Source organism: Notamacropus eugenii, chromosome 1 (genome assembly GCF_028372415.1).
Source record: "Notamacropus eugenii isolate mMacEug1 chromosome 1, mMacEug1.pri_v2, whole genome shotgun sequence".
Lineage (NCBI taxonomy): Eukaryota > Metazoa > Chordata > Mammalia > Diprotodontia > Macropodidae > Notamacropus > Notamacropus eugenii.
This window is the reverse complement of record NC_092872.1, coordinates 175,780,928-175,800,022: the sequence shown is the minus strand read 5'-3', so window position 1 is coordinate 175,800,022 and position 19,095 is coordinate 175,780,928. Positions and strand designations below refer to the sequence as shown.

At 40.8% G+C, this 19,095-nt stretch overlaps 1 protein-coding gene across 8 annotated transcripts in view; it reads left to right on the top strand.

Moving 5' to 3' along the window:
* Positions 1-19,095, top strand: part of ADAMTSL3 (ADAMTS like 3) — a 562,343-nt gene that overhangs the window by 535,708 nt on the left and 7,540 nt on the right. For all 8 annotated transcript variants that reach the window (XM_072619353.1, XM_072619328.1, XM_072619322.1 and 5 more), the window contains one exon: positions 436-548. In XM_072619353.1, the coding sequence (XP_072475454.1) occupies positions 436-548 (113 nt within the window). The remainder of the gene's footprint in view (positions 1-435; positions 549-19,095) is intronic.

Genomic DNA, 19,095 nt, shown 5'->3' with positions numbered 1-19,095 from the left:
TACACACACCATATATACATATACACATAAATATATGTTTATATCACATAAGTATTTGTTTACTTCTTTGTTTCTACATACCCCTCCAAGGGGATGTGACAGTAAAGATACTCCTGTGAAGGAAAATTTCCATCCAACCATTCTCTTTCTCCACTTCCAGTTCAAGACTGTGCAGTTCAGAACACGCACTGCTTGTCTGTACATTTGTACGTTGAGTATTTGTGATCACCTGCTTTCCTCCAAGCAGAAGGGAGAATTGGGATAAATATGTTGTGTCTACAATGCTGATCTAATATGAAACCCAATGGACTTTTTATGATGTAATTTGAAGAATTTCTAGCACATTTAAACTGAGCCCAAATAGCTAACCAACACACTAACAGGAAGCTAGCTTGCTTTACCTTTTCTTGGATGATTCTCCTTTTTCCATTTCAGTGTTTGCCTGGACAGTGTTTGGGCCATGCCCAGGAGATGCAGCGTCTGCCTGTGCTCTGTCAGCATCCCAACGGCTCAGCAGTATCTGACCTGGACTGTGATGAAAGAAAGAGGTACGAGCAAGCCATGGGCCAAGATGGGCCAAATCTCTTCTCCCCAATACAGTTCATAACTGTCATAGGAGCACTGGTTTAGAACGAAGGGACCTTAGAGCTCGTCAAATCTGACACCTGCATTTCACAGATGAGGACACAGATGTTCAGAGAGGTGACTTGTGCAGGGTCACATGGGTATCAATTGGCAATGTTAGTCAATATCTATTGAGTTTTTGAAGTTTGAATTTGTCTTTAGAAATCAATGGGACAAAGTGAATGGAGTGTTGGACTTGGAGTCTTCCAGGTCTTATATAGATGCACACATACCTATATACGTATGTATGATAGAAATACATATCTGTTTATATGTATGATGTGTATATGTATGTTCACACATGTATATAAACATATTTGCATACCATATCCACATATATGTGCAGGTATGTTATGCGTGTGGGTAGAAAGAGGTAGAACTGAAATTCAAACCCACGTCATCTGGCTGCCACAGCAGCAGTCTGTCCATGGACCATGGCTGAAATGTAAATGATTTAAAGTTGCTTTATCTTTTTATGATAGAAAGTTCATCCTGAGCAATCACCTTTTAGAGGACTGTTCTTCATTCTTTCAACAGCAGTTTCCTGGGATAATAAAAGAGATAAAGAGACCACCCTGTGGGAATAATCACTTCGATGGGCCCATTTCAAAGGGAATGTAATACAAGCCAACAAGCATTTATTAAGGACCTCAGTTGTATTCTGCTTAAATACAAGTTTTTAGAATCTGTCATGGGAACACCCTGCCTGCCCCATTGTTGTGGGGTGCCCAAGATGTGCATTATTCCAAATACTGAGGATGCAATTTGCAGTTTGATACGAATTATAAGGAATAGCTTTGACTTTAAAGAACTCAGGTTAAGAAAGTAGAAAATCATTCCCTATGAATTGGACATGCACAAAAAAGATGATGACAGGGTGTAAGCTTGTAAACAGAGACACAGTAAATGGCTTTTTTTTCCTGCTTCTGTCTGTGGGTGAGAGGCAAGCAAAACTGACAGAGGAGAAGCAGCATTAGGAAATACAAGCTGTTGGCGGCCCTGGAGCTGAGGCGGTCAAAGGAAAAGCCAAGATGTCACCGAGGGAAAGCTTCCCCATATCCCTCTCAGTTAGCCAAGTCTTCGTTCCCTAAGGCACTCTCCAAGGCACTAGTTATATCACTTCTCTGGGGCTCAGTTTCCTTCTCTGTGAAATGAGAGGGTTTTACTAGATGCCTTCTAAGGTGCTCTACCTCTCAAATCCTGTGTTCCTGTGACGTGTCTGTCACAGGCCTGCTCATACTTATGCCCTGAGTTCCGGTCTGCTTGCTCCCTCCCCCGGCACTCCTTTTTTCCCCATCCAGAAACTACAACTTCCTCCAAAATGTGACATTCCAATATATGGAATCTATTTGAACTTTCTTCAGCCTCCTTCTCAAAGTGATATTATGTGGGAGGTAGAACTATAACTTTCAATTTTTTCATCTAGGGCAAGCAGTCGAAAATATTCCATCAAGACAATTTTTAAAGAAAAATTTAGTTTGGAAGGTGAGTGGAGATTGGTAGGAGACCAGGAAAGCACTGTTTCCTCAATAGAGGTGGAGGGATTGAAGCAAGGGAGGGAAGGTAGTGTTTGACCTAGTGTGACACTGGACCACGGAGGATCTCCTATGGAGGGATCTTACTCTCCTGTTTTAATTGTTAACTAGGTGCTAAGCTGAATTGGTTTTGCAAGGCTAAAGGACTCTATTTGAGAGGGTGTTTCCTCTACATTTCAGCACCCTTGGGACAAAGGTTAGTCACCCTCACCCTAAGTTTCATCACCCACATCATCTTCCTTAGTCTTCAGTGCAAAACTAGGCTATTTCCTTTAGTACTCATCATGTCCTATCATGTCCAAGTTCATTCTTCTAAGGTAGAGCCACTCGCTTACAGCTGTTGCATATTTTGCCTCTCTCTCTCTCTCTCTCTCTCTCTCTCTCTCTCTCATTTTCTCTCTCTTTCTTTTTCTCTCTCTCTCTCTCTCCAGGAATCTTTGCACTCATGTCATTCACATAAGGAATTGTCTCAACTACCATGTCTCCTCTTGACCTCCATCATTAAGGGAATATCTTGATACTTCTGGAGGTACCCAGGGACTTCCCTATTGCTAAGAGCTGCGATATCTCCATATAGCCTCTCAGGTGCACAGCTCTTCCTTCTTCCTTTGTCAGTATCCTCAGTGTCTAATACCACACAGTTAACTGGCTTTAAAGGCAAGCAAAGTTCTTAGGAGAAAAATCAATATGCTCTTTAGAACTGACCTGGAAAACCAAACCTATAACGTTACTGTGAGCATCACAGTTGTAGGGCTTGATTCCATGTTTACGACTATATGGTTTAGTTCAGGGGTAGGAACCTGTGGCCTCCAGGCCACATGTGGCTGTCTAGGTCCTCAAGTCCAAACTTCTCAGAGGTTTGTATTCAGTCAAAGGATGGCACTTGAGGATCTAGAAGTCCACATGTGGCCTGGAGGCCTCAGGTTTCCCAGCCTGGGTAGTTCTGTACAACAGAAGAGCAGAGCACATCCTTAAAGGAATCAAAAGCAGTTCATATTTTGGATTCATGTCCCCTTCTGTTGATTAGCAGAGAAGAAGAAGACAGTTGCAAGGCCAAGTTAGAAGGAACATGACAGTGAAAAGAATATTGCATTTGGACTCAAAGCCCTACTGCTCCTTACGGCATACTCTGAGCAAACTTCTTAAACCCTTTGGGCCTCATTTCCCTTATCTTTAGAAGGAGGCTATTTGTTTAGATGGCTTTTAATCCAGAGTGTGCTGGTAAATGTGAAACAACCAGCTCTCCAAAAAGTAGGACTCATTTTTAAGTATACTGTACCATTAACATTTTCTCCATTGTTTTCTTAAATCTAGATAATCAACAAAACCCCTGTGATTTGTAGCAATGGCTGATTTCTAAGGTGTAAAATGCTCCCACTGAAAATTTAACAAGTGGCTTTCCTAAGCTATCAGCTTTCTTTCTAGCTCTAAGTCTAATAGTATTCTCCTGCTAGTATAAACAGGTAGGGGCATAATAAGCTGAGCACCAGGACTTTGGGGTGGTCTATTTCAAAGGTAGGAGCTTCAATGGGGGTACTTAAGTTTCATGAAGTGGACACTATTGTTTTCTGGTAGACGGTAAGCTTTTTGTTGTCTACTTGTCTGCCACTGTGACCCCACTTGGGGTTTTCTTGTCAAAGGTACAGGAGCTGTTGGCCATTTCCTGATCCAGATCATTTTATAGATGAGAAACTGAGGCAAACAGGGTGAAGTGACTTGTCCAGGTTCACGCAGCTAGGAAATGTCTGAGGCCAGATTTGAACTCACGGAGATGGGTCTTCCTGCCTCCAGGCCTAGCGCTCTGTGCACTCTGGTGCCACCTAGCCGCTGATTGTAAACTAGAGGAATAGGCACATAGGACACTGAGGAGCCTGACAGCACTTAGACTCCTAAGTCCTTAAATGATTGCCCTGAAGGAAACGGTAATTGCATATTTTAAGAGCTAATTGCAGCAGTATGTGTTTCGCTTATACAAAGTTGTTCTTAATGAGAATGGGAATATGTCTAGCTGTCAAAATTGTTAATGCCTACTTCTTTTAATGGAACCGTTTGCTGTTTCTACATAAGCAGACCCAATGCACAGTCACCATCTAGTGGCAAAACAGGATAACTGCTACAATTGATGATTCAGTTCTGAAGTAGTCCAAGACTTAGGATAGAACATCAATCATTATTCCTTTTTGTTTTTCACAAAAATATAACTTTTTTAAATAGAGGAGCGCAATTATTTACAGTGTGGTAGGCATTATAAACGTATAAGTATTAGCAATAAGATGAAGGGAAGATTCTTTCCAGAATATCAAGCCTCAATGAATGGATAAAATAAAAATTCTGAACTTGAAAAGCCGAGGACCCAATTTAAATGGAAGTTTCATGTAATGTTCCTGACCTCTCTCCCACCTGAAAGCTATCTCTACCTCCTCTGCACTTAAGCTTTTTGTATGTATTTGTATTCTATTTTGTTTTATACTTAATTGTATACATTGTCCCCCTCCTAGACTATAAACACCTTGAGGAGGAGCAGTATTTTTTTTTTATTAATTTTTTTATTTTTTTAATGTTTAACAATCACTGCCATACAATTGCGATTTTATCCCTCCCCACCCACCCCCCACTACCTCCCTCCCTCCCCACGACTGCATACAATTCTGTATAGATTCTACATATACTTTCCTATTGAGTATATTTTCACTATAGTCATGCTATGTAGTCGGACTAAGATAAATGAAAGAATCCGTATAACAAATCAGAACATGATACACAAACAGATACACATACACAAACATGATCTGCTACATTATGTGAGTGACTTCCATATTTCTCTCTCTGAGTGTGGAAGGCATTTTGCCTTGAGGTCCACCATTGGGATTTTTTTTTTTTTGGTAAGAAGTTCTTGTGTTATTACAAAAATCTAAGTCTACCAGAAAAAACTCTCACACACTGTGGTTGTTGCTGTGCATAAAGTTCTCCTGGTTCTGCTCCTTTCACTCAGCATCAGGTCATATAAGTCCTTCCAGGCCTCTCTGAAGTCTTCTTGTTCATCATTTCTTATGGCACAATAGTACTCCATTACATTCATATACCATAATTTATTCAGCCATTCCCCAATTGATGGACATCCCCTTGACTTCCAGTTTTTGGCAACTACATAGAGTGCTGCTATAAATATTTTTGTACATGTGGGACCCTTTCCCATTTTTATGATCTCTTGGGGATATAGTCCTAGTAGTGATATTGCTGGGTCAAAGGGTATGCACATTTTTGTAGCCCTTTGGGCATAGTTCCAAATTGCTCTCCAGAATGGTTGGATGCGCTCACAGCTCCACCAACAATGAATTAGTGTTCCAACTCTCCCACATCCTCTCCAGCATTTATCATTTTCTTGTTCTGTCATGTTTGCCAATCTTATAGGTGTGATGTGGTACCTCAGAGTTGTTTTGATTTGCATCTCTCTAACCAATAGTGATTTAGAGCATTTTTTCATATGATTATAGATAGCTTTAATTTCTTCCTCTGAAAATTGCCTGTTCATATCCTTTGACCATTTATCAATTGGGGAATGACTTGTATGATTATACATTTGGGTCAGTTCTCTATATATTCTAGAAATGAGGCCTTTATCCCCGAGCTTAGCTGTAAAAATTTTTTCCCAATTTACTACATCCCTCCGGATTTTGGTTGCATTGGGTTTGGTTGTGCAAAAACTTCTCAGTTTAATGTACTCAAAGTTATCCATTTTGCATTTCATAATGCATTCTATCTCTCCTTTAGTAAAGAATTCTTCCCTTCTCCATAGATCTGATAAATACACTATTCCTTGCTTCTCCAGTTTGTTTATGGTATCAATCTTTATACCTAAATCATGTACCCATTTGGACTTTATTCTTGTGTACGGTGTCAGGTATGGGTCTATGCCTAATTTCCGCCACACTGTTATCCAGTTTTCCCAGCAATTTTTGTCAAACAATGGGTTCTTATCCCAGAAGCTGGGAGGAGCAGTATTTTTAAAATTTATCTTTGTATCCTCTGTGTTTTCCCTTAGCACCTAGCATTGTGCTTTTCACAATAAGTACTTAATACATATTTATTACAGATATCTTTGTGACTGGTTCTTAATTTTTTAACAGCTACAATTCAGATCTGACATTGATCTTTTCCTCTGGCTTGATTAGAACATTTCTTTCTAACTCACCTAGAATTCAGGTCTTCGAGTCTTTTTGTAACATTGATCCATGCTTCCACTATTTAAGTCTTCAAGCCCCGTGAGGACCAAACACCCTTTTAGCTTCTCACAGGCTCTTCCGTGACTTGGTAACACTGGTCTTTTCACCAGATTAAACTATGCGACCAAGAGGTGAAGTAAAGAAAGATAAGTTCAGTGGACCCAACAAAATACTGAACTTTAATGAGATAACCACTGTCAGGGATCTGGGCCTCAGTTTTTGAGTTTCAGGTTTCTATTTTATCTATTCATGTAGGAGTGATCTACTGGAAATACTCTTTCATCTTCATTTATTAGCAAAGATCATATAATACTTTATAATTTCAAGGCAATCTAAAGATCATCTTGTTTCCCAATAGAGAAGTAGTCAAAGGATATAAATGAAGAGTTCTCAAATGAAGAATAGCGAACTATTAAGAGCCATGTGGAAGAATGCTCCAAATTACTAATGATAAGAAATGAAAATCAACTAACTCAGAGGATTCTCCTAATATCCAGTAAATAGGGAAAGCTGACAGAGGATGGAAATAGGCAGTGTTGGAGGAATTATGGAAAGACAAGCACATTAATGCATTGTTTGTGTACCTATGAATTAGTATAACCATTCTTGAAAGCAATTTGGAATTACTCAAAAAATGTCTTTAAAATGAATGTGCACTTCGACCTGGAGATCTCACTGCTTTTCATAATCCCTTAAGAAATCATTGTCTGGGAGAAAAGCTCCTTATTCAAAGGAGAGGTAGACTAAGGGTAGACAATGAATTCTGTGTGGGTTTGAGATGTTCAACAGACTAGACCAAGTGATATGGGAAATGAAGGTCAGGAGAGAGAGTACAGTTACATATACAGACTGAGAAGGCATGTATGTAGAGTTAATAATCGTGGGAGCAGCAAAGATCACTGAGAAATTAAAGAAAGAAGAGAAGGCCTAGAACGGAGTCTCGGAGAATAACCACATTGAGAAAGCATGAGAAGTAATGGTTAGGCGGGTAAGAGGAGGACAAGGACAGAGCCATACCACATAAACCAAAGGAGAGAGTATCAAAGAGAGAGGGATGGTGCTAATACCAAAAGCTGCAGTGTGCTTACAGCAAATGGATTTGTCTCAGTAAAACAGAGTCCGGAGTTCTGCTGAGAGGGAGCGGTGGAAAGGTGGCATAGGTGGATTGTCATAACCACACCCTGATAGAGCAGGGAATGTGAGAGGATTGATAAAGGAAGAATAAAGGGATTGCCATGCTGCAGTGAGAATTCAGCTGAGGTTAGATCACGTAAATATGTCACGGCCTCAGTCAGCATGGTTAAGGGTTTTCTTTTGACAGCATTCAGCAGCATGAAAGTAGGAATAGAGAAGATGGATGGAGGAGGGGGGAGATGGGTAACCCAAATATAGGCTTTAACTAGTTTACAAATAACAGTAGGACATAGGAACAAGGGACTCCAAGATAGAGAATTAGAATATAAAACATTATGTTTTTTGTCATATTTTTGTTTCTCTGTGCTCAGCACAGTGCTGGGTGCATAACAAATGCTTAATGTTGCTTGTCCTTCATTCTTGAAGAGGACCATGACATCAGGGAGCTGATGCCACGACATGCAGGTGAATTGGATTTAAGTGAGGGAAGGCTGTGCAAAGTCACCAGTCTCACTTTTTCTTCGGGAACCTTAATAAATGCCTTTTGAATGAGTACAGTATAGAGTAATCTGATCAACTCTAGAACTTAAACTGTGATGAGAGAAAAGATGATAGCCTGGGATAAATGAATGAACTAGAGATCACTGGTGATAACAAAGAATAAATTTGGGAGAAATGAAGCAGAGAAATGGAATGGTTATAGCTGTAATGAGAAGGGAATTTCACAATTCCTAGAGAGAGCACTGCAGTAGGTAATGGTGAGATCTAATGTGCAGCCAGGCCTGTGACTAGAGTGGAGTGAAAATGCAGTCCATGAAAGTTGAAGAGTTAAGTGGGAGATCAAGGAATATCAGTGTGTATCTTGAAATCCCTAAGTATCCTAAGATTAAAGGCAAGAGTTGGGACATAACGGAAGACTCTGAACCAGGTACTAAACATCTTGAGAAAGGATTCTAGAGAGATCTAGAGGCCAGTTTGTGACCTCACTAAGAATGACTTAGGCTTTCCAAACTGTAAAGGACCAAATAAATGCTAGCCATTGTTATTATTTTCTCCAGCAGGTTGATCATGCATTCCCATCATGATCTACTACCCCCGAATAGGTAAGCTGTAGAAGTATGTGCTGGATGACAGTAATCTTGTGAACTATCTAAAGAGTACCAATGAGAGGACTGGTATCAACTTGAATGGAAATCTTGAGTTAGCATGTCACAGGCACTGAATGAGAAATTAGAAGGGAAAGCTAATAGGATAATGACAGAATCAAGAATCAAAGTGTTCTCAGTGTTCTTTGGGCTGAAGCCAACAGTTAATCAATGAGTAAGCATTTATTAAGCACCTCCTATGATTAAATACCAAGAAGAAGAAACTTATTAGTGCAGCAGCTGGGGACTCCCCCCAACTCACACCTGGGTTCCAGATTCAGCATATTTTGTGGGTCTACATTAACTCAGATCTATAGCTCATTGAGTCCCCACCAGTGTGTTTACCTTTATTACTGGGTCAGAGGATGCAATTCAAATCAAAATGCATTTAGTGATATAGTGCAGTAAGAAAATATAAAATATAAAAGAAAAATGTAAAATAAGAAAATATTTTTGCCTCTCTAGACCTTGGGCACACTGTCCCACCAATAGTCTATCTCCATGTACAAGGTCATGGAGGCCTTCCGGTGATATCATCACCTTGCCCTGCCAGACCTACTCCATTAAGGTTCTCATAGCTCATAATCTCAGACAAGCAATATTTTGCTTGGATGAGAGAAAGCTAGAGACATGATAACCGTCTTAGAATATTTGAAGGGCTGTCATCAGGAGGAGGCGTTTGGTTGGGAAGTGGCGCTAGATGACCTCGGAGGCTTCTTCCAACTTCCAAATTTCCTGATTCTCTCTAACTAGCAAAATTCAAACAAAGAGGATCTTGACTGCAGTGATTAGAAGGCCTGGGCCCATTAAGGGCTTTTCATGACTGAATTGGCTCAAAGAGGAAAGTTTTAATGCCAAGCCCTGATTGTTCAAAGCTCCAAAGAAGGCAAAGCAAGAGTGGGAAACAAAGAACCCACAAACCACCCAGAAACTTTAACTAAGCAATACTCAAAAAGGCATTAGTTAAAAGGTTTCTTGAGAACAGTAAGAAGCAGTTAAAATAAATTTAAGCCTTATTACTACAAAATTGAGTTCAGTAAGAAAAGGTACCAAATGCCCATATACGTGTTGCATTTTTTTAAACCGTACCCTCTCTGAGTTAAAAAGTGAATTAATTAGCACTTAATTAATAGTGTGGGTTTGCTGTTTTTAATAAAGAAAATGCTTTAAAAAAAAAAAAACAAACAGCCCAGCTTGTTCCCTTAATTCTTCTTTTCTCTTAGTTCTATAGAGAGGAGGTATAGTACAATGCGTAGAGAGCTGGTTTTGAAGCCTGGGATATCTAGGTTTAAGCCCTAACTCTGATACAGACTGGTTGTGTGACCTTGGGTTCTAAGCAGTTCTAAAAGTTGCTGAGAAGGTACTGGCCTCCATTGATAGAATTTTCTTGCCTGGGAGTTTTCTATGCAAATGAAATAAAAGGTCCAATACCTACCTTTTTCTTAGGATATGCCTTTATTACTGGGCCAAAGGATGCAATTCAAATCAAAGAGCATATATTTGGAGATGCCAAATTATTACTATCACCAGTGATCATTGAACATACAAAATTATATCCCAGGCACCACCTTGTGGTATGTGTTGGAATTACAAGTCTAGTACCTACCAGTAAAAACAGTAGATCTTTGTTAAAGAGTTGGGTTTGCATTTCCACACCTAATTATTTGATGAAAACTTCACAGCTTCAGTCTCAAAGAAGTACATTTTCCATCTTTATCATCAGAATTTTATCTTTCTTCTGGGGTTTGGATTTGCAGACAACCTCTGGATGTTGAATTTTGTTTAGTTTTCCGCATTTGAGGAGAGCCAAAGTATGATCTGCTTAGACTGTGATTCCCTCTGACTCCCCCGTATCCTCTCCTCACAAGACTGAAGGAGAGAAAGAAAATTCCAACCTCTGCCCTCTGACACAAAATTCCCAAACTTCCTCTTTCTAGTCAGAAAGAGGTAACTTTCCATTCTAAAGATAAAGAAAAAGGAAAGAAATATCCCTTCTTGAAAACAGTGTTTTCAAACTGTTTGAAGCATTGTTTATGAAATTTAACTTCTCTTAACAGCTAAAGCTGCCTGTAAGCAATTTATATAATTTACAGATGGTATTTTGAATCACAGAATCTCAAAATTAAAAGGAAACTCTGAGGCCCTCAAACCCAGATTACACTAGAAAGACAGCATGGTGTAGTGGCCAAGACTGTAAACCTGGAATCGAGAACAGTTCAAATCTCACCAAAGAGATTTATTACTGGTGTGACCCTGGGCAAGTCACTTAACTTTGTAATGTCTTAGTTTGTCCTTCTATGACATCTTTGACAAGTGGTCATTTGGCTTTTGCGTGGAGATCTCAAGTGAAGGGCAACCCACTCACTACCTCTCAACTCTGTTCCATTTCATTTTTGGAGAGCTCTACTTATTAGGAAGTTTTTCCTTACCATTGTTCTTGGATCCACGATCTGTGGCCAGGTAGAAAATATCTAATCCCTCTTCCACATGACAACTTTTCCTATATTTAAAGGCAATTTTCATGGCCACTCCTCTCCCCAACCCCCTTCTCTTCTCTAGGCCAAACGTGCCCAATTCCTTTTCTTCGTCTTCATATGGCATGATCTCAAGGCCTTTCACTACCATATTTGAAACAGTCGTTTGTTAACAGAGCTTTCAGTTAGAAATAATAGTTTTCACCAGGCAGTAATTGAACAAGCACTTATTTTGTTCAACCTGAACAAGTTATGGTATGTGATTGTGGTTTAACGCTCCTGAGCTTCCTAATCTTAGAAAAAGATGTATAGACTTGCACAGAATAGTGCAGAGCGAAATGAACATGACCAAGAGAACACTGTGTACAGTAACAGCAATATTGTTTTAAGTACAGCTTTGAACAATTAAGTCATTTTGACTATTATAAATACCCAAATTAACTGTGAAGGTCGTAAGAAGGAAAATTCTGTCTGCATCCAGAAGAAGAACTGATAAATAGAAGTATGTATAGAATAATTTTACATATGTCAATATTTGTGTCTAGCCATTTGTGGTAGCCATCTCTAGAGTGAGGGAGTGGGAAAAAAATTTACATGATCATTTTATTATATATTTAAAAGGAATAGCACATTGTACGTAATAGATTAGTGGTTTCATGTGTAATCATCTTTATTATTATACTATGTTATGGAAATGCTTGTTTTATTCCATAAATTAAAAATAAAATAAATTATTTTTTTAAAGTACTTATTATACTCTTACTATATGGCAAACACTCAAGGCTCATATCCTAGTGAGGGAGACAACATGTAAGTAATTAGGTGCATACAAGATACATACATGCATACATCTACAGAGTAGATGAAGGTAATCTGAAAGGGAAAGGCATTGATTAGTAGCTGGGAAAGAGCAGAATGTTGGGATTTGAGATGAGTCTTGAGTGAAGTCTAGGAAGCTAAAAGACAGAGAGAGGTGAAGGTGCAGAGTATTCTATGCCTGAGAAGGAAAAAGACTACGAAGGCCTGGAGACGAGATAGAGAGTCATGTTTGAGGAGCAGAGATCTGGGGCATGACATACTTTAGAAAAATCCCTTTGGCTGCTAAGTGAGTAACAGACAGGGAGACCAATTAGAAGGCTCTTATTGTAGTCCAGGCAAGAGATGACAAAGGCTTGAAACTGGGTTGTGGCTGTGTGAATAGAGATGTTGAGAAGGTAGAAGTGATAAGATTAAACAGCAGACTGGATGAGTAAGAGTGAGGAGTCACGTAAACAAAGGTCTTGAGCCTGAGTGCCTGGAAAGATGGTGGTACCCTCAAGTAAGAGGGAAAATTGGAAGAAGGAAGATTTGAGGAGAAAAAATAAAGTTCTGTTTTGGACATACTGAGTTTGAGATGCCTATCCAGTTCAAGATGTCCAAGAGTCAGTTGGAGCATGACTGTAGCTCAGCAGAGAAAATAGAGCTGGATATATAGATCTGGGAGTCATCTGCATAGAAATAATGGAACCCAAAGGAAGTGATGAACCCATGTCACTTCCCCCAACACACACACACACACACACACACACACACACGCACACACACACACACACACACACACACACACATACTGCAGTGACTCCCTATCTTCTCCAGGATCAAATTCAAAATCCTTTATTTGGTATTCAAAAGCCTTCATGACTACTCCCCTCCCCACCTTTCTGGTCTTCTTTCACTTTCCTCCCCAACATATATCTTCTGTCCAATGACATTGGCCTCCTTACTGTTCCTCAAACAAGACATTCCATCCCTCGGCTCCAGGTATTTTCTTTGGCTATCTCCCATCTCACTCCTCTTTTCTACCTATTCTTTCCTGGCTTCCTTCAAATCCTAACTAAAATTCCGGGGAGTAGGGTGTTTTCAGGGAGGACCAGTACCTCTAGTGTGAGGGATGCTGAGCCATTTCAGGGCTCTTTCCACCTTTGGTGTCCACCTGCTCCACCTAACTCTCACCTGTGGTTTCTAGAAGCTGTAACATGCACAGTGGCCACACCCCAGTAAATCGTTTTGGCAGAAGGGCTAAAGCTGGTGGAGGGTAACTGAGGGGGTCTCTAACCCATCGGTGAATTAGGGGGTGTCTACCCCAAGCATGTGAATACTTCCCCTGGTGGAGTGGGCAGATGAGAACAGTTTGTTCCAAAGGCCATGAAGGCAGCTGAAGCAGGTGATATGGAACCCTTAGATCTTGGTTAGACACCAAAGATGCCAAGGTCATCCACTGCATCTTGAGCCATCATGAATCGAGTCATTCCGACTCTGTATAGCCACAGCGTTGTGATGACTCTGGAGAAGAGTGAAGCCCAATGACTTATGCAACTCCACCTCATTGAAATCCAAGTTACATAGATATCAAAAGGTATCACCCATACCATTTTAAAATCCAACTAAAATTCCATCTTCTATAGGAAGCCTTTCCCAGCCCCTCTTAATTCTATGTCTTCTTCCTTCTGTTAACTATTTCCTATTTTTCCTGTATGTAGCTTATTTGTACACATCTGTTTGTTTTCTTCCTTATTAGAATGTGAGTTCCTTGAACTTTGCCCCTTTTTTTTGTACTCCCTGTGCTAAACACAATGCCTGAATCATAGTAGGTGCTCAATAAAGATTTATTGACTGATTCATGAGATCACCTAGTAAAGCTTTTCTGACCCTCAGTTTCCTTACCTGTAATATGGGAATAGTAATATCTACAGGACCTATCTTTCAGGGTTGTCATGAGGCTGAGAGAGAGAGAGAGAGAGAGAGAGAGAGAGAGAGAGAATGTTGAAAAGTTTAAAGCACTATACATATCTCAGGTATTTTTATGAGCACATAATTATCACCACTCAGAATTGAGTCACTTAGACTCTGCAAATCAGTTCAAGGAGAAATGTGGCTGTGCATGTATTGTGTGTGTTTATGTTTAAAAGAAGTTCTACAAACCCAGGAAGTCATCTTAAGTAACATTTTTTTCTGACTATACTATGTGTCTAAGTTTTTGTTTGCAGCATCATAGATTCAGAAATGAAAGAGAAACCTTTAGCTCTGGTTCACACAGCTAAGAGGTCAAATCACAGGATTTGTACTCAAGCCCTCTGAATCCAGGGCCAGTTTTCTTTCCCTATACCACAAGCCCTCTTATCCTTATCCTTAAAAGAAAAAGTAATGGAAATATGAAGTTGACTACAGTGCTTGAAAGGGGGTCGTTATATTTTTTCACCTGACAACAGATATGAAAGAGTACCATGGTGACTTCTAGTGATCATTAAAGCTTCTAGAGCTCTAAGCCTACTCCCATCTATTTCAGACATATCCAAGTCACACACAAAACCCGATTAAAATGTATTTGGGAAATGTTGACAAAATAAATAAAATACCATTCAACATAGATAATGTTATTTTGTGGCTTTCTAGGTCAATATGGGGCCCCTCAGGGATGGCTTTCTGCTTGATTTGGACACTACTGATCTACTTCATTGATTTGAACGTTCCTATTTATTTATGTGTTGCCTGCATTTTAGAATGTAAACTCCTTTGTCAACAGGCAATCACAACTTCACAAAATCAGAAAACTTACATGAAAACTAGGTTTATTACAAGAGAAATGAATATGCATGTGGAACCGAAAGAGTTCATAATCCATATAGAAGCTTGCATTGTTATAACAGCAGGACAAAGGAAGGAGGAGATACTAGAAATCTCTACCTAAAGAGGTGTGGCATGGGAGAGGAAAAGGTGCAGTAAAAGTGGGAAAGGGAGAAAACTGCACCCAAAGGGGAGGAGCAAGACCAGGGCAAAAGCCACATTCTTTTCGCTTGGGAACTGCTAGACCATGAAGATGTAATGGTCTCCTTATCTGCAAGGGTCCCAGCTGCCCAAGCACAGACTGACTGATGCCTGTCTTGACTCCCAAGGACATACAAGGGGTCCAGTTTGAGATGCAAACAACAAATTATGTCAGCTGGGGTGGGAGGTAGCATTTGTCCTTGACACTTCAGGCCTCCTGTGTGCTCTGGGTCCGGTGTTTGTGGAAATGCGGCCACTCAAAAAGACAAATGCAAGGGACCCCTTAGCAGTCCTTAGCACTTGTGGGCAGGAATTCATTATTATTATTAGAGTACTTTTCACCAACTAACCCAGCCCAGGACCTGGAATATAGTAAGAATTTAATAAATATATGTTGATTACATTGGTATTACTGAGAGAAAAAAACACAAGTGGATCCAATGTAAAAGAAACTCTTATGATTTTAGTTTGAGATTTTATTCGGGTGAAGTTGCAAATAAGAGGCAGGACTGGAGAACACAAGAGACATTGGGACTGAAGAAAGAGATTTGTAATCTATCTACATGAAGGGTGATGGACAGAATCAAGGGAATGAATGGGAATGCTAAAGAAGATGTTTAGAAAGAAAAAAGGGAGGGGGGCAGAGCCAAGAGTAATAGCACACACTTTCTAAAGCACTGCCCCCAAGACCAGCCAAATACCTATAAAAAATGGCTCTAAACACATTCTGGAGTTGCAGAACCCACAGAAAGATGGAGTGAAGCAAATCTCCAGCCCAAAACAGCCTGGAATGTCGCTGGCAGGTCTCTATCACACCACACTGGGGGCAGAGTGCAATCCAACCTGGACCATACCAGCACAGACAGGACCTAAGCAGGCTTTGGGGAGACCAAATCTCTCACACCTGTGGTGGTTTGCAGACTTCACGACCCCAAAATGCTGAGGATAAATTGGAAGGTCAGTGGAAAAAGCCAGTGGAACTAGTGTGGGAGAGTGGAGTGGTCTGGCCCCAGCCCCAGGATGGCAGAGGGAGGACGGTGCGGAGGAACCCACAGCAACCCACAGGGCAATTGCAGGCACTGTTTCTGGAGCTCTAGGCCCGCAGACTGTGGGGGTATCGAGTGGCTGATAGTACAACCCCCACCCCCACTGGAAGCAGAGAACTACCTTGACAAAGAGCTCAAAAGTCAAGTAAATGGCTAAGGAAATGAGCAAAACTGGAAAAAGAATCAGACTATACGGTCTTACTTTGGTGACAAGGAAGACTAAAGCATGCAAACAGAAGAAAACAAAGTCAAAGCTCCTCCATCCAAAGCCTCCAAGAAAAATATGAATTGGCCTCAGGCCATGGAAGAGCTCAAAAAGGATTCTGAAAATCAAGTAAGAGAAGTAGAGCAAAAATTGGGAAGAGAAATAAGAACGATGCAAGAAAATCATAAAAAACAGGAACGAACCAAGATGGCAGAGTAGAAAGATTCACATACGCTAACTCCGAACCCACAGCCCATAAATTACCTGTAAAGAAGAACTCCCAACAAATCCTGGAGCAGCAGAAGCCACAGAACAACGGAGCGGAGGAGATTTCTGTTTCAGAGAGCCCTGAAAAACTGACACGAACGGTCCCTTGCGCCCTGGACCTGGAGCAGAGCCCAGCCCTGCCTTGGCCACTGGGCATTGAGAGGAGCAGATCTGACCAGGCTTCAGGGATGGGATCTCCAGCGGCGCGCAGGTCCCTCTACCCACAGGCACCAGAGGTTAATGAGAGGGTCTTTTCAGCTTGCCAAGACGGAAGTAGGGGTCCCCATGACTCAGACCCCCTCGGGAGGCAGCAGCGGAGGCGGGAGCAGACCCGGGCTCCCCAAGTAGGCAGGAGCTCAGATCCATTGTTGAAGGTCTCTGCATAAACCCCCTGAGGGAACTGAGCCCCCTGAGGCGGCCCTACCCTGAGCACCTGAACTTAGTCTCACACTGAATAGCAGCCCCGCCCCCGCTGAAGCCCTAAGGCTGGGAAGAAGCATTTGAATCTCAGACCCCAAGTACTGGCTGGGCAGATCTGGAGGTGAAGTGGGTGTGAAAAGGACACTCAGAAGTCAGGTCACTGGCTGGGAAAATGCCCAGAAAAGGGAAAAAATATAATACTATAGAAGGTTACTTTCTTGGTGAACAGGTATTTCCTCCCTTCCTTTCTGATAAGGAAGAACAATGCTTACCATCAGGGAAAGACACAGAACGCAAGGCTTCTATATCCCAGCTCACCCAAAGGGCTCAGGCCATGGAAGAGCTCAAAAAGGATTTTGAAAATCAAGTTAGAGAGGTGGAGGAAAAACTGGGAAGAGAAATGAGAGAGATAAAAGAAAAGCATGAAAAGCAGGTCAACAGCTTGCTAAAGGAGACCCAAAAAAATGCTGAAGAAAATAACACCTTGAAAAATAGGCTAACTCAACTGGCAAAAGAGGTTCAAAAAGCCAATAAGAAGAAGAATGCTTTAAAAAGCAGAATTAGCCAAATGGAAAAGGAGGTTCAAAAGCTCACTGAAGAAAATAGTTCTTTCAAAATTAGAATGGAACAGATGGAGGCTAATGACTTTATGAGAAACCAAGAAATCACAAAACAAAACCAAAAGAATGAAAAAATAGAAGATAATGTGAAATATCTCATTGGAAAAACAACTGACCTAGAAAATACATCCAGGAGAGACAATTTAAAAATTATGGGACTACCTGAAAGCCATGATCAAAAAAAGAGCCTAGACATCATCTTTCATGAAATTATCAAGGAAAACTGCCCTGAGGTTCTAGAACCAGAGGGCAAAATAATTATTCAAGGAATTCACTGATCACCACCTGAAAGAGATCCAAAAAGAGAAACTCCTAGGAACATTGTGGCCAAATTCCAGAGTTCCCTGCTCAAGGAGAAAATATTGCAAGCAGCTAGAAAGAAACAATTCAAGTATTGTGAAAATACAATCAGGATAACACAAGATCTAGCAGCTTCTACATTAAGGGATCAAAGGGCATGGAATAGGATATTCCAGAAGTCAAAGGAACTAGGACTAAAACCAAGAATCACCTACCCAGCAAAACTGAGTATAATACTTCAGGGGAAAAATTGGTCTTTCAATGAAATAGAGGACTTTCAAGCATTCTTGATGAAAAGACCAGAGCTGAAAAGAAAATTTGACTTTCAAACACAAGGATGAAGAGAAGCATGAAAAGGTAAACAGCAAAGAGAAGTCATAAGGGACTTACTAAAGTTGAACTGTTTACATTCCTACATGGAAAGACAATATTTGTAACTATTGAAACTTTTCAGTATCTGGGTACTGGGTGGGATTACACACACACAGATGCACACACACACGCGCACACACATAGAGACAGAGTGCACAGAGTGAATTGAAGAGGATGGGATCATATCTTAGAAAAATGAAATTAAGCAGTGAGAGAGAAATATTATTGGGAGGAGAAAGGGAGCAACGGAATGGGGTAAATTATCTCATAAAAGAGGCAAGCAAAAGACTTTTTAGTGGAGGGAAAAAGAGGGGAGGTGAGAGAAAAACATGAAGTTTACTCTCATCACATTCCACTAAAGGAAGGAATAAAATGCACACTCATTTTGGTATGAAAACCTATCTTACAATACAGGAAAGTGGGGGATAAGGGGATAAGCAGAGTGGGGGGCAGAATGATGGAAGGGAGGGCATTGGGAGGAGGGAGCAGTTTGAGGTCATCACTTATGGGGAGGGACAGGATCAAAAGAGAGAATAGAAGCAATGGGAGGCAGGATAGGAGGGAGGGAAATATAGTTAGTCTTACACAACAAGACTAGTATGGAAGTCATTTGCAAAACTACACAGATATGGCCTATATTGAATTGCTTGCCTTCCAAAGGGAAGGGGTGGGCAGGGAGGGATGAAGAGATGTTGGAACTCAAAGTTTTAGGCACAACTGTCGAGTACTGTTCTTGCTACTAGGAAATAAGAAATACAGGTAATGGGGTATAGAAAGTTATTTGGCCTTACAGGACAAAAGAGAAGATGGGGACAAGGGCAGAGAGGGATGATAGAAGAGAGGGCAGATTGGTGATAGGGGCAATTAGAATGCTTGGTGTTTTGGGGTGGGGGGAGGGGACAAATGGGGAGAAAATTTGTAACCCA